Genomic DNA, 16,906 nt, shown 5'->3' on the forward strand with positions numbered 1-16,906 from the left:
ATGCCCCCAAAAATACTCCTTTGCTGCAAACAAGTAGCCCAGGACCAGTGAAAAGGCTTTGAGGATGAGTGGCATGATTTTAAAGCCTTGTAAGTTGAATGGCATGAGTAGCAGGTATCTCAGTGATGGCTCCTTTTTTAGTGAACTGTACCTTTCCACGACCCTTCCTCCCTACTCCTGTCAATTGCTTGTGTGCCTTAAACGTAGACCCTGCACCTTCCTCCCACCTTTCATAACTGCCCATCCCTTACCAACACTCCACCTACAGCTTTCTAACCCATTGGCCCTAGGTCCCCCTTCACCTCACCTACCCCTTTAACATTCTACACTTAGTCCTCCATTTATTTCCCACTTTTTACCTCTCCATTTGCCTTTACAGGTTTTCTTCACTACCTCCTGCTCTCCCTATCTCTTCGTCCAACACCACCCTTCCTTTACTTGGGTAGCAACCCACCCTATGCTTATTCCCAAGCACATACTTCTCAACCTCCCCCCCCCAACAATCACCCTGCAACTCTACTTTGACCACAATACCTTCGATTTCACCATTATACTATGCCTCTTACACATTACCTTCTGTCGATCCCCTTCCACATCTCCCACCATTCCTTTTCCAAACATTTATCCCTCTACCGCCACATCCCTTTCTCCCTGACCACCTCCCTCCTCACACCTTGGCTACACAGGCCCACACTTCAACCTCCACTTGCCCACGCTTCAGCCACCATCTGCCAGCACCTCAGCCACTCCCACCCACACTATAGTCACCACATTTCCAGACCTCGCTCCTTTTCTTTCTCAGCCGCTCTTCCTCTCCCAATTTTGTCTGGCACAGCTACCCCTTGCCCATAACTCATCCACTCCCTTCTCACACCTTTGCCACTTCCTCTCCACGCATCAGTCAATCCCTCCCCATATCGCACCCTGCCCCTTCCTTCCTCTACCGCTTCCCCATTTAACTTCCCTCTCTACTCACTGACACATCAACCTCTTACTTCACTTACCAATCTTTAAATTCCTCCCACTTACTATTTACTCTTAAATACTGTCTTTTTCCATCCATGTACTCCCCTCGATCTTCCTCATCTTTCAATCCACTATGTTTGCCAGGGGTTTCCATTTTCGTAGTAGCATTTCTGACACTATCACTTGCCAACTGAATTCTCTTTGCGATTGCTAACAAGACCTACATTCTTCAGAATACAAATAAAGCGCTATCAAAGGACACCGCTGCATAATCATTTCAGTTACTCTCATTCACCTTTAAAATTGATGAATTCTGATTTTCACTTGCTCGGAGGGTACAGTGAAAGTGTGACATTAAGTGTAAGATCAGAAGTATTGAGTAAACATAGAACAGTGGCAAAAAGTCAAACATTAGTTCATTAAATAGGCACTGTTAACTAATTAATAATGCCACTCTAGGTCCCAATATATTAAAACAAATTTATGCAATAACTTATGCTTATTATCTTAATATTCATGCTCTGCATTTTGAATATCATACCTGGTAATCGTTTTCAGCAGCTTCTATAATTTTGATAAATTCCTTAGCGGTTTGCGCTTCATTCTAGAAAAAAAACATTTTTTAAAAAAAGGCAACTATGGTTTTTCTGAAGGTTATTCTTTCTTTATATTTTTAGTTAAGTTTGACACATTTATATAATCACTGAGGTTTAAACAAATGCTATTTTTTTCCCAATTAAAATGACTTTACATAACTTCTGAATTATGCTAAAAATAAAGTGCTAGCTGTAAAGAGAAGGTGAACTATGTTACTGTCAATAACAGACACGCTCTTCAATCAGGACCACTTATGCTCTGTTCAACAATTAGCACATTGACTATCTCAGATCCTTTTACAATTAAACAAGGGCAATGCTGTGTACAACCCCAGTAATTTTCTCAAGTGTGTAAACCCATAAGAAAGACGGGATGAATTCAAAACAGAAGAAACAGAGGAATGATTATAGTTAAAAATAGTTTAAAAAATTCATGCACTGTTCCTAAATCCTAATAATCACCTTTATTCCTACTGCAGTGGGAGTATCATATAGCACTAAAAACAAATTATCTCGTTATCTAAGATACTTTAATAGTATTCCAATATCATGCGCGTGCCCCTGAAAATTCAAGATTACGGAGATGGAAAAATTAACAAAATTATCACTGCTGTGTGGAGGACAAGCACTTTTTTGTGGAAGCACAACTTCTGCATAATCAAAACATGTACTCCTGGCTCCCAACATGTGGGTGGAGCCAAAGCCCCTCTGCTGCCCTGCAAGCTAGACAATAAAAAGAATTGACACACTATGTTCAAAGCTGGTAGTTCAAGGAGCAGAATAAATTTATTATGTAGTGATCCGAGCCTAAACGATGCTTATAGTTTAGAGGCTTAATATTGAGGTGTGTGTAAAACCTAGTCAGCGGTGTTGAGCGCGCTCTGGGTTCCAAGAGAAACCATTGAAGCATTAAAGCATATGAAGAAGATGGTCACAATCTATCCTCCTACTCCTTACGAGAATCTGGTGAAACCCAGAAATATTTTGGCTTACTCAGGTGAAATTACATTCTAAAAAGTCATTTGGCTACAATGACGTCTCTTCGAGTTACAATTTGTCAAAAACAATTGGTTATATAAAAATAATGACGCCTCTGCCTGCACTGTTAACGCCCAAAATTGTTTTAAATAAATTAACCTCCACCCAACCAGTCCCTACGTTTTATAAACAGGTGCTGGTGTTTTTGTGCCCCAATAGACAGTTACTTAAAAAAATAATAGTCAAAAAAGTAATGCAATGTTCTCCTACCATGGAGTAAAGTATCCAGTAACAGATGCACTGAAACATATGACTGTTAATGATATTTAGTGTTTTCTTTTTTACATGAAGGGTGGGAAAATCTGAATAGTCATCCAGGCATACCCAAAAAGGTCAATATATGTCTGGGGAGAGTGACACAGACACTCCTTTCCACTAATGTGTCTATAGATTCTCAATCTTTTCTTAACAGAAGCTCAAAGATAAAGCACAAAATTCTGGAAGCCATAGAGATCATTTTAGTTTGGATCTCCACTATTAATTAAAACAAATTTGGAGAACAGTGCCATCATGTACACATTTGTAATCTTAACATTGTATTGGCGGCGCATAGGTAAAAATTCCATTCCGGAAAAACATAAGGCAAGATACTCATTTTGATACTACATTAAATTCCATTACAAGAAAAATGTTATTTGGACCAATACGCTAATCAATACAGACCCCATATTATATTGCCCACAACTGCCAACTTTATGCTGTTTTGGCTAATACCTGTAGTTCTGTTAATGCCATACATTAAACGTCTTTGGGCATCAAAGGAAATGTAAAACCTTTTCTTCTTTATTTTGAGGATTTGCCATGAAAAAAATGATACTATTTAATGTAGAAAACATGGGTGCGTGTAAAACTAACATATCGTTATGCAGAATTACAATTCTTCTACAGATATTTCCATTTTAATCATTGACTCTGCACAAAGAGCGGATTGCTACTAAAAATCTAAATGTGTGTCTGTAAGGTACTGGAATACAAAGGGTGGCCCCATTAAGCCTTCATAAAGAGAGTAAGTGTTAAACAATAGTTATTGGTGAAACCTGTAAAAGATCATTTGCAAACGCTACACAACAACTGGCAATGGATTTCCATTTAGCAACATAAGCTTTTTCTTGCAGGATGTCTAATCACTAACAAAATCCCTGCAAATAAGCAAAGTCAAGGATCTCAAGATCCAGATTATCAGACTGAAATTCTGTTTTGGTGTGGCAAATCAGACTGCTGTGTTGCAATGGTAAATCTGGAAGGAATGGGAGCTTGCAATGTTGCTAAACTGACATCTCTAAAGATTATGTGAACTAAGGCTGCTGTGCACAGGTGAGAGCAATCACAATTATCGTCATTGATTTCTTGCATATTTTGCGAACCACATACAGACTGAGTGCAAGAGAAGGAAAAGCATAAACAAATGTCCGTGACAAATTTATTCAGAACACATTCAAGAGATGTGAATATCGCAATGCAGTGATTCCCAAATTTTTAAAACCACGGCCCACTTTTTAGTACAAAAACATCTGCGACCTACCTGGTTTTAATGGACATGAAGCGGGAGATTTTTTAAGGTAACTAATGAATCGTGCAATAGTGTATTGTTATTTGCAGAAAGGACATTTTTCATTGAAATGTTCACTAAATCTGCACAAACATACAGTTGTAATTATAAAACTATGTTGCACACTACTGATATGTGGAAATCGGGTTTCAGTGATTACTATTTGTGCATAATCAAGTAAAGTATCTTGGTTTGCTCTGATCCAAGTAAAATCTTTGTTTCCAACACACATCAAAATTACCAAATATCAGGCGACGCCACTGTGGGACACCCGAAAACTGGGGAGACTAAGAAACACCAAGGGATTCCAACAATGGGACCTAATAGATATCTCCAGAGTTGGGGACCTGCGGAAGAAAGGAGGGTTCATGCCATTCACTCAACTGCAAGCCACTTACAAACTAGCGACAACTGGAACTTACAGGTACGCCCAGATCAGACATGCTTTACTGGCAGCGATTCCGACGGATCCTCTCCACTAGGGGACAGTTTACTCACAGAACACCTCCAGACAAAAGCCATCTTCCTAACCCATCGAAAAATAAATAATAAATGAGACCCCACGGCGGGCCTGAAAGGGAAATGGGAGGCAGATGTAGGTGACCTGGATGAGGCGGACTGGCAAACAGCTCTGATGTCCCCTAGGGAAGCGGCAATACGCTCCACCCTTCGGTTACTTCAATTAAAAATCCTACACCGTATTTATTACACGAGAACCCTGCTACACAAGATAGGAAAGGCGGATACTCCATTCTGCCTCCGACAATGTGGCGCCGAGGGTACGTTCTGGCACAAGATCTGGGACGGTCCACTAATTACTCCTTTCTGGGACGCTGTTCTACGTACAATGTCCCAAGAACCAAAGTAGTGGTCACACTTGCTCCAAAACGCTGCTTGCTTAACATCTGGGAGCCCACAGATTTGAACAACGCAGATCAAGACTGGGTAACACTAGGGACGACACTAGCCAAATGAAATATAGCACAGCGCTGGGGCTCGGAAAAGTCCAACGCATCAGCAGTGGTGTTGGGACATGGACCACACAATGGTGACAGAGAAATCTGTTTCCGTCCACCGAGGCTGCCCCAAAAAATGGATGCGAATATGGGGAAAATAAAATCATTTTCAGGGCGATATTTGTGAACCTCCCCCACCAGAGCTGGTATCGGAGGACAGTGACTAATTTAGGCATATTGACGAGGTAGGGTCTTTGACGCAGTGCACTCCATCTGGGGAACACGGAGGGGTTGAGGTAGGTTGTATTCTCGTACACAATGTTGTGCCATGCTTGATGGAATCTGGATTGTTGTTGATGCACACCTACGAATCATCATTGCTGTATTGTATAACTGTTGATGCATGTTAAGTTGTCCCCCCCAATTTTTTTTTTTTTTTAAAGACCAAATATGTGCCTCATTTTGCGTTCCAGACCGCAGAATCTGTGCTGTTAATTTACAGGTATTTACATGTTGTTGCGTGTTAGGAAAAAATGACATCCTTTCACACTTCATGTACTCCAGCAAGATCATATAATTTACTTTACTTTCTCTGATTGCAAAGTAAGAGGAGTTCGTAAACACCAGTCGTCGTGTTAAAAAATAAACAGCAGAAGACATAGCCTGACATTTGGCCTGGATCTTGAATATACAGCAAATTTGACATGATAAACACAGAATTTTATGGCATCTTTATTTATTGCCTGGACTTTGGCAATCCACCAAAAATCGGCTTGCAGTTTAGGCAACACAGCCATGAGATATAGTTTTACCATTTTCACTTGTCGCGGTCACGGATAAATCTTTTCGTAGTATGCTCCGCCTGAAGAACTAGGTTTGTAACACTACCGACTTGATTTCCCACTAAAATGTTATACCAACAGCAGAATGTGGCCCCAAAATAATTTGAGAACTTATGACACATGAAGCAAATTGGTTCCATTCTACTTCTGAATGCAATACATTGTCGTCATGTCTGTTCAAATAAACACCACCTTTCCCTGAAGAAGTGTCTGAAACAGTTTGAGGGCTTGGTACACTGCTGTTCACTCTTGCACACTGAGTCCACTGGGGTCCTCCTACTCCCCAGGCTGTTCGATGTATTGAGTGTGCCACTCCAACTCGTAGTATGCATTACCTTGACGGAGGATCTGCAAATCATCGGACCTCTAAGAAACCTATTATTCCACCACAGCAACCTAAGCCTAATCATGGGCGCTTCCTACTGGTTTGCTAAATACTCTAGTACGGAACTTATTGGAGGATACACAAAGAACCAACAGAATACACAAAGTCATCATTGTTAAAAGTTTCAACACCTTCCTCACTGTCCGAGACTCATGACTGGTAAAGAGGAATCGTTCATTGTAGGTTGTGCTTATACCTACAGACAGCTGTGTTAAGTCCCAGAAAATTTAGCATCTGCAGAGGTTGCAGATGTGATTTATTCCTGTTGAAAAAATCTAGACTGGGATACAAAGGCACTTTTTTGTGTGCGTCAGGCATTGATGCGCTTGGTGCTTAATTTGTGAAAGAATATGTGCTGGTGCCCAAGGCTGTACTCAAAAGCATGCGACTGGTTTGCGTGCACAATGCCAAGGCTCCATAGTCCTAACTTCACCTCATACCTTTTTAATCAACTACCAGGCACTCTCTGCCCCTTTATGTCACTCTTGCAGGTTCCTGCTTTCTCACTTTGTGATGTTTATCGTCTTGCACTTCCACTTTCTTTCTGCTATGTGTTTTTTTCCTCTCTTGCTCACAGTAAATATCCGATGCAGAAAAATATGTGCTGGTGCCCAAACATGAGTGCCGGAGGCCCCTTATGGGCTAAATTAAGCACTGGTTGAGCTATTGTTCCTTTTACTAACCAGTCATCTAGAAAAGGGTAACATGAATGGTTTGACTCTGCAGATGTATTACTACCGACGCCAGACATTTGGTAAATCTTTTTGCAGCAGATTTCACCCCAGACCGTAACACTTAGATTTGTGATAGGTGGAAAACATTTCATATTTAAAGATATAAAGATGTAGTAGGTTCATCAAGATGTGAAAATATGATTTTTTTCCCGGTCCATTATGATCATGTAATCGTGTGTTTTACAGTCGTTTATCATTTGGAAGTGCATTTTCTGTTCAGTCCTTTTTCAGTACTAGTTTGCAGAGAAAGTATGCAGAGTATTCTCCTGTGCCGCTTTGGCTGTAGGCACACAAGCAATTTGAATTCTTTATGGCATCCTTTGATAGCAGAGGCAAGTGTTTTATGTTTTTATGTTCGCAAACTAGGATGCGTCGAGGAAATTGTTTCAACTTTATGAAATATCTACTTTTTCATTGAAAGCACCCACCTGTGCTTATTTTTTTTTTCAAAAATAAGGAAAATCTATTTATCTTTACGAAAATAGAACTGCTGTTTCTAGGAAGAGAAAGTCCTTGCCTTGTGGAATTTGGTAAGGCTCTGGACCAGCCTCGAAAACTGTTTGAAGTAACAGCCACTGGGAATACAGGTACTGGTGAGTAGAGATGACGCTGGAATGACTGGCATAGTAGTCTTCCGGAACCAGTTGGTCTCCTTCACTATCTTTGGAGGAAGAGCTCTGCTTGTGTAATGCTCTAATGTAGTTCGCACTGTTGAACGATATATATATATATATATTCCAAACAAACAAACCTCTCAGTACAGAGGTAAGACGAGCCCTCCAGCTATCATGAAGCATTAGTCAACCTGTGGGCCGAATAATTGTTTATTTAGAAAAGACTATGTGAACAGGTTCCTTACCCTTGCTAAGGAAAATGCCATTTACCAGTATGCATCTGTTCTTGGCATGTAGAGCTGCAGAATATCATACTTTTGCACAGATCGCCATCTGGTGTTGGGCTCGGATGCTTGCACCTTGTTGTCTTGGAAGTAGTCTTTTGTAGTCACGAGATAGGTGACTCCTCCCTTGGACGATAGTGCGCATGGGCATCGACTCCATCCTCAGATTGTTTTTCATCATGATGAGAAATGATGGAGTTTGTAAGAAACAGAAGAGATGTCCATGTGATTGTATCTAAGTAAGATAATACTGGAACAGATACAGATTCCGGGAAGGCGGGTGGGCGTATGATATTCTGCAGCTCTACATGTCAAGAACAGATGCATACTGGTAAGTAGCATTTTCCGTTCGAGGCATATGAGCTACATAATTCATACTTTTGCATAGACTGTACAGCAGTCTCCCCTAGCGGTGGTCACCTGTATCTGTTAGAGTGGTTTGGAAAAGTGTCTTAAGAACAGCCTGGCATACAGAAGTCTGTTGCTTCGCATGCACGTCTACACAATAGTGTTTGGTGAAGGTGTGTGTAGTAGACCATGCTGCTGCTTAACAAATCTCTTCTAGGGGAAGGTTTCCGAAGAACGCCATGGAAGCCCCTAGTTTGCGTGTTGAGTGCGCTCCAGGGGGAATTGTTAATGTGCGTTTTGCTTTCTGGTAGCACATCTGAATGCATTTGACTGTCCACCTGACAATCCCAGCTTTGGAGATGGGGTTTCGTTTATGCAGTGGAGAGAAAGCTACAAACAGTTGGTTTGTCTTTCTAAAATGTTAAGTCCTGCCAATGTAATAAAGTATAGCTCTTTTGACGTCAAGTCTGTGAAGAGCTCTTTCTGCAACGGAATCTGGGTTTTGGAAAAACACTGGTAATTCTACTGATTGATTAAGATGAAAAGCAGAGATTACTTTGGGAAGGAATTTTGGATTTGTTCTAAGAACCGCCTTGTTACGATGTATTTGTAAGAATGATTCTTGTATGGTTAAAGCCTGGATCTCACTCTCCTGAGAGGTGATTGCGACAAGGAAAGCTACTTTCCATGTAAGGAACTGCAGTTCACATTTGTGTCAAGGATCAAATGGGGGACCCATGAGCCTAGTAAGGACAATCTTTAGGTTCTACACTGGAGAAGGGGGCAGTCTGGGAGGAATTCTCCTTTTCAGGCCTTCCATAAAGGCTTTGAAAGCGGGTACCCTGAACAATGACAAATGTCTGTTTTGCAGGTAGGCAGCAAAAGCAGGCAGATGTAATCTTATGGATGAGTATGCTAGATTACATCTTTGTTGATGCAGCAAATAGCAAAAGAGGTTCTGAATGGAAGCATCTAGTGGGTCAATTTTGTTGTTATTGCAGTAAATGACGAATCGTTTCCATTTGGCTGCATAGCAATCTCTAGTAGTAGGGCGTCTGGCTTCTTTGATGATGTTCATTCAGTCCGGTGGGAGGTTGAGGTAACCAAACTCTAGGACTTCAGGAGCCAGATTCAGTTGTGCTGGATCTGGGTGCCGTATCTCTCCATGGTTCTGCGCCAGCAGCTTTGGGGAGAAACATAGTTTTTGGTGTGGAAGTACTGAGAGTTCGAGGAGTGTCATGAACCATGGTTGTCGTGCCCATATGGGAGCAACTAGGATCATTTTGAGAGACTGTTGCTTGAGCTTGCGTACTAGTGGAATGAGTGGGAGCGGCGGAAAAGCGTATGCAAATCTGCCTGACCAGTTCATCCATATCGCATTGCCCTTGGACAACAGGTGTGGAAACCTGGCGGCGAAGGTTGGGAATTTTGCGTTTTCTTCTGTGGCGAACAGATCTATGTCTGGATGGCCCCACATCTGGAAAAATGGTTGAAGAACTTGAGGATGAAGTTCACATTCGTGTATCTGCTGTGTGACGACTTAGCAGATCCGCAATCTGATTGTGAACTCCTGGAAGATGTTCTGCCAGAAGATATACGTTTTGCGGATAGGCCCATCTCCATATGCTTTGCGCTAGATGAGACCACTGCAAAGAATGCGTTTCTCCTTGTTTCTGTATGTAATACATTGCTGTCATATTGTCCGTGCGGACCAGGACAGTCTTGTTGAGGAAATGTGTTTGGAATGATTTTATTGCTAGAAATACTGCTAGTAATTCTAGGTGACTGATGTGGAGCACTTTCTGTTGAGTGGTCCACCTGCCCTGAATTGTGTGATTTAGGAGATGGGCTCCCCAGCCGGTGAGAGATGCGTCGGTTGTTAGCACTAACTGTGGAATTGGCTCTACGAACGGCTGTCCTCTGGAAAGGTTTTGTGTGTTCCACCACTGCAGAGAGCCATTTGTGCGGCTGTCCAACACCAGACCTGCAAGTTGACCTTGAGCCTGGTTCCACTGACGTGCTAAACATTCCTGTAAAGGGCGCATCTGAAGGCTTGCGTGAGGTACAATGGAAATGCTAGAGGCTATCATTCCTATGAGCTGCATAAACACTCGAGGAGGGAGTGTTGGGGTTGAAATTTTGTGATGAGGGTTTGCATATTGGTTATCCTGGCTGGATTGAGGTATGCTAGAGCTTCGAAAGTGTCTATTGTGGCCCCTAGATACTGATGTAGGTAGGAAGGCTGTAGATGAGACGGTGTGGTTTATTATGAACCCCAAGTCGTGTAGCAGCTGAATGGTTTGAGAAGTGTGGTAAACACACTGGTTGTATGACTTGACTTTTATCAGCCAGTCGTCCAGGTATGGAAATACATGAATCTGCTGTCTTCAGAAGTTTGCGGCTACTACCCCAAGACACTTTGTGAAGACCCTCGGTGCTGTGGTCACTCCGAATGGGAGGACTTTGAACTGATAGTGTTGGCTGTCCACTGTAAACCGTCGATATTTTCTGTGCGCAGGGTGTATGGGAATTTGGAAGTAGGCGTCCTTGAGATCTAATATGGCAAGAAGTCGTCTTGTAGCAGCGGAAGGACTTGAAGAGTGATCATGTGAAAATGATCTGACTGTATGTTGAAATTGAGAGGTCTGAGAGTACCGTCCTTCTTGGGGATTAGAAAAGATAGGGAGTAAACCCCTGTCCCTTGATGCTGTAAGGGAACTGGTTCTATTGCATGCTTTTGAAGCAGTGAGAACTTTTGAGGAGCATTAGATGTTCTGTGGACATTGGGCACTGTTTGGGCGGTGTGTTGGGGGAGTCACAGTAAGTTTAAGGCAGTAACCATACTGTATAATTTGTCTTGCCCACTTGTCTGTAGTGATGTAATTCCATACAGCTAGGAACTGAGAGAGTTCCTCCGACCGGAGTGGAATGGTCTGGAGGGAAGTCACTGTTTGTTAGTGGGGGAGGTACGAGTGTTACCTCAGCCTCTCCCTTTGTTATTTCCCCTGTACCCACCTCTGAAATATCCCTTGCTGGGGGATGTTCGTGTGGGATTTTTATAGGAGGAGGAAGCAGTGTCTGTGCTGATGTTATTGGAGGTGCCCCTATAAAAGGAGCGACGAAAGGAGCCTCATGTTGAAGGAGACTGTAAAGCTCAGTATCTTTTTTCATTTTCTCTAAAGCTGTGTCTACAGCTGGGCCAAAAAGTTGTTCTTGATTGAATGGTCGATTCAGGATAGTAGTTTGCACTGATTGTAGGAAACCAGATTTGCGCAACCATGCAGGTCTGCGTAATAACACACTAGTGTTGATAGATCTAGATGCGGTGTCTGCTGCATCGAGGGCACATTTAACGGATGCATTTGTAAATAACTTGCCCTCCTGAATCAAATCATTGGCTTTATATTGGTTAAGCAAATGCTGCATAAGATCTACAAGTTGGTCGTAGTGAGCCCTATCATACCTGGCAAGCAATGCTTGTGCATTAGCCTGAGGCGTCTAGTAATTTAGACTCCTTATCTGGAGGTGGAGCACCACCGGAGGCTTGAAAGTTGGCACGCTTGCGTGCATTGGTCACTAACAGTGAATCTAAAGGGAGTTGACCTTTAATGTAGGTGGTATCACTGGGGCGGGTTTATATTTTTTATCAATCAGAGGATTGAGAATCCTGGTCCTGACAGGGTTTTTGAAGACGTCCGGTGCATGTTTAATGACACCTTTGAGCAAAGGTAGTGTTTGTACGGTCTTTTGTGACTGTGCAAAGGTATCTACAAGGAAGTCTTCCTCCGTGGGGTCTGAATGTATTTGGACACCATGATATTGGGCAGCCCTATAAATGAGCGGACTAACCCCCATGTTGTCATCTGGGGGAGATGGCCTTGTGGGGTATGCATCTGGATCAGGAAGGTCTGGAGGATCTACAGGGGTATCGTAGTAGTCTCATGTGTCTTGTGGTATGCTAGTGTTATCATCAGGATCAATGAAAGGGTCATTATGTGGATCCCCACACCCTAAGTCATCATCATCCTGTGGTGGTGGTGAGTATGGAGGAAGTATGGGAGACTTTATAGGAGAAGAAGGCTTAGTAGGAAGAACAGGAAAAGAGGGTCTTAGTGGTGAAGTTGCAAAGTCTCTTTTCTTCACAGGCACCTCAGGAGTGTGTGGGGTGTCCAATTTCCTCTTCTTGGCTGGGAGACTGACAATATGGCCTGTTTTAGGGTACACATGCAATGTCTTGTTTCGGATCGATAGGATCTGGTCGAAACAGTTCTTCCTCATTGGTGTCTGCTTTTGGCACCGATCTTTTCGGTTCCGAACGAGACTTGGATTTGTGCTATGGAGCCTTAGAAGGTGTTTTTGGGTCCTTCGGCATCAAGTCGTAAACCTTTTTCGGATCCAAAGGTTCGAGATTTGGTCGGATCCGAGGCCTTTTGGTCTTTCGGTGCCGAGGCCTTTGTGGAAACAGCGGGAGTAGGATGCTTTCCCGATTTCGGCACCGATGGTGTTTTCTGGACACCGACGTGCAGCTTGCTCGGTCTCGAGCCGTCGGAAGGCTTCTCCTTTGTCTTTGGAGTCAGGCCCGGGGCTTCGTAAGTTTTCTTTCGGTCACGACGAAGGCTTTCAGGCGAAGTCTTGACCGGAGCCTTTTGTTTTTCGGGTGGGGTTGGGGCAGTAGCAGTTGTGCTCACTCGTTGACCTGGAGTGATTCAGAGTCGGAAACATTTGCTTCGGAGACTATGTCGAAATCTTACGAATCCTCTGCCTCTCGAACGTCGGGCCTTCATCGAAGAGGTCTTCTAGCACCAGTGCAGCCTGTTGCAGCATAACGTGTCGTCGAGCCTGGCGATCACATATAGTCTTCTTAGAATGGAAGGAGGCGCAGGCTGGCAATCTTTCTTCGTGTTCTGGCGAGAGTCAAGGTTGCAGACCTTGTGTTGGTCACTGTGTGGGAATTTAGCTCCACACTGGAGGCATTTTTTAAATGGAGTTCTTTCCATTGGCTGTAGGCCCGAATGGCGTCGATAGACCCAGTAGCTTAGTCGACGACCGGAATTGAGTAACTGAGTTATCGTGTCAAAAGGCACGCAAACGAAAACAAGGCCGTTGAGTTTGCGATGGTTTGCACGTCGAAAAGGTTTGGAGATACAGTACCTACCGCTGAAGTTACATCCGAATCCGATGGCGTAAAAAAACAATCTGAGGATGGAGTCGATGCCCATGAGCACTATCGTCCAAGGGAGGAGTCACCTATCTCGTGACTACAAAAGACTCCTTCCAAGACAACAAGGTGCAAGCATCCGAGCCCAACACCAGATGGCGATCTATGCATAAGTATGAATTCTGCAGCTCATATGCCTCGAGCAGCTCTTTTCTGGTGGATACCCTGTCTAACCGCAGATTCCTCACTTTTAACATACACCAGACTAGATCGGGAGAATTCTTCCAGCATGTTCCTGGCATGGTAATAGGAGACGCCCAGTGGCTCGGTAGTAACGACATACCCCCCGGAAGAGATGGAGCGGAGCCACATGTAAATATCCCCCTTGCATGAGGACATCAATTCCTTGTACCTTTCTTCTTCTGGGCCCTCAAATATGAAGAGTAGAATAAATTGTCTAAGAAAGTTTGCTGAATTCCTAACGTGGGACGTTTTAGATTTTAAAGAGGCCACCACGGAGAGTGTTACTGAAGGTAAATAATATTTTCTAATGGATTCTTCTAACCACAAACTCCTAAACTAAACAATAGATATCACAGCAGTATCTCATGAAGGGTCTGGGCAATAGCCTTAGACCAAAAAGCCCTGCAGACCAAAGTGGGCAAAGTGATGACCTCTCCTGATCAGACTGTCAAGGCAGTATTATTTCATGAACATAGGCACCGACGCCCATGTCACAGCCTGGCAGATGTCCAGATCAGGCACGCATTGCGCCAATGCCATTCTAATGTCCTTGTCCCCAATAGAATGAGCCCACAGGCCTTTCAGGAGCCTGTTTCTTGTCTATTGCACAGCAGATTTTAAAACGGAGAATTATCCACCTTGACAGGGCCCTGTTTTGGAGCCCTAAACTTTCTTTGCACCAGAAAACTCACAAAGACCTGATAATTGATGTAATGCTCCCTTGTGCCGCTGATGTAAAAGCTTAGCGCGATGGAGCCACTCGTCTTCTTATGGGTGGTGAGGTGGGTCAAAAACTATGGTAGAGTGATTGATTGGGCAACATGGTAGTGAGTCAAAACCTTTTGGTGGCAAGGCCACCCATATCCTCAATAACGATTTGTCTGAAAGTACATAGCGGAGGGCAGTTGTAAAAACCCCTTTAGAGTGCACGCTTGCACGGCCGCCCATCTTCATTTGAGATGCTTCGCATACAAACATTTGGCGTGTACACACTTTTAAGTCAGGATCGCTCCCACATTTGTGTGTGCTTATAATTTATTTTTTGATGAGGTCAGTATTTATTTTACTTAAACTGTAAATGCGAAATACGATTATTTGGAAATAAAAAGCAGCATGGTTAGTTTAAAAAATCTCCTTCAGTAAAACTTTTCACCTTTGTTTCAAATTTCAAAGTGAGTTTTCCGGACTGCTGTGGAACGGTGACATTTGTCATGAAAGCAGTTTCTTTGCGAAGAGAAAATGCATTCATATGGTTTATTCATAATAAGATGCTTAGATGTTTAAGGCTCTTCATTTAAACCTTTCTAAAAACAAGCAGAACTAGGACACTATCGGGGCAGCTTTGCACTTGTAAGACACTATCGTTTTTTTGCAAGGTATTGCAGACTATGCATTTGTGCTTGCTGCTGGCAATGTTTGTGGTAATCGTTAATATGCAGCAAAAATCGGCCAAACAGGCCCACAAACAGCCAATAATGTGGTTAAGAAAGAAGTAGATGACCAGCGTCGGACTGGCCCATATGGCAATCAGACAGTGTGTGGCCCTTTCTTCAGTGGATCGCAGGCCATTGTTTGGGTGGATTTATTGGAGGGCCTGTTTTATGGTATGGTGGGCCGGTTTTTACTATTGATTTAGCATTCTCTATGAAACATACACAGTCTCGTCAGAAATGCTGGTTCCAATATGGTTGTGATAGGCTCTGAAATTTTATTTTAACTAGGCAACTGCCTTATATAAAAGCCTTAGTAGTAGAGAGCGCCTTTGTGAGTGGTTCTGTCAGAGGGGTTTCTTGTGGAGCGTCGTTTCTCGAGTTGGAAGCAGTTGCGCTTGGTGGTGTTTTGAGCCTTTGTTGGTTTTGCTGGTTTCAGTGGAGCGACTTTCCGAACATTTGGTGATCCAAGCAGAGACATTCTGGATGGCCTGGTACAGGTCTACTGAGGTTGCCTGTTGGGTGGTGCCAAGGGCTTGTGTCCACTGTGTCTGTTACCTTACCCCAGCAGCGTTGGGAGGAGCTGTGATGCTTGGCGACAGTACATTGAGCGTCTGAGACTGAAGTATACAATGGCGTGGTCGGTCCTGGTGAACTCTGACGTGGCTGAAATGGATTCCGTGGCTGGCGGTGAAGATGGGGGTCGAGTCTATATCCGGCTTTGTGTGTTGTGGGTCGGTGACCAGTTAAGTGAGGCCGATGTTGTTCAAGTTCTCCAGGAGGGAGGTGGTGTTGGCGTCGTTGACGTGAAAATTGAGTTCGCCAAGTAAGACGCAGTGGTGGCTAGGGGAGTGATGAAGTTGGAGATGGCGTCACAGAAATCCGGTCGGAGTCCTGCGTGTCTGTAGACAAGGCTGCCTCTTAGCGTGGCCTTGGCATCAGTGTGAAGTAGGAAGTTGAGGTGTTCCATGAGAGGCGTGGAGCAGTCGTTAGTGACAGTGCATCGGATGATGTCCTTTAAGATGATGGCGATGACCCCGCCAAGCTTGTTGGTGCGGTCTTGGTGTAATATTTTGTAGCCGTTAGGTGTTAAAGGGGTGACGTTGGGGTTTGAGGCGGTGTTGAGACAGGTTTCGGTGATGAACGCAAAGTCGAGGGAGGTGATGGTGTCCCAGGTTTCCGTGGCATGTTTGCAGAGGGAGTGGACGTTGAGCAAGATGCAGTGGGGGTTTTACAGGTTTTTCGTGGTCTTCTGTGCGTGGGAGGCGTGGTGTCCAGTGAGAGCCGGCGGTCCTGTGCTGCAGGAGTGGCAGCAGGCAAAAGGTTGCTTGGTCAATCGTGGGGGGGCAGAACAGCAGGAGTCGTTGCGGTGTCTGGGGTCCAGGAGCTCCACAGCAGTGTAGTGGTAGGTGGTGGGAGGGCCAAGAGTCCAGGCAGTGGGTGTGGTCCAGGCGCAAATGGACAGTCCTTAGGCGTACAAACGACAGAGGCCTCCAAAAATAGTTCTGCGAGGTGGGAAGGGTCGGCAGGGAGGCGGGAGCGGCAAAAAGCAGGAGAATCTGCATCAGAGACGCAATACTTTTAAGTCATTAGAAACAGTGGTTCCTGTGGAACAACAGAACTGTATATTGATAATAAGATGTGTAATCGCAATGAAAGGGTTGGAATGATGTCAGAGGGTGAAGAAACCACATACACCTTTGGTTCAGTTTGGTACAGTCGTATTTTATATTTTTTCACAAACAAAATTCTAAACAGAAAGA

General features: G+C 43.8%; 1 protein-coding gene across 1 annotated transcript in view; it reads right to left on the bottom strand.

The window, feature by feature from the left end:
* CAPZA2 (capping actin protein of muscle Z-line subunit alpha 2) overlaps positions 1-16,906 on the bottom strand; it is a 294,210-nt gene that overhangs the window by 67,246 nt on the left and 210,058 nt on the right. The window contains exon 9 of the mRNA XM_085653146.1: positions 1,508-1,570. Within this exon, the coding sequence (XP_085509272.1) occupies positions 1,508-1,570 (63 nt within the window). The remainder of the gene's footprint in view (positions 1-1,507; positions 1,571-16,906) is intronic.

The sequence above is a fragment of the Triturus cristatus genome, chromosome 4_1, assembly GCF_964204655.1.
Source record: "Triturus cristatus chromosome 4_1, aTriCri1.1, whole genome shotgun sequence".
Taxonomy (NCBI): domain Eukaryota; kingdom Metazoa; phylum Chordata; class Amphibia; order Caudata; family Salamandridae; genus Triturus; species Triturus cristatus.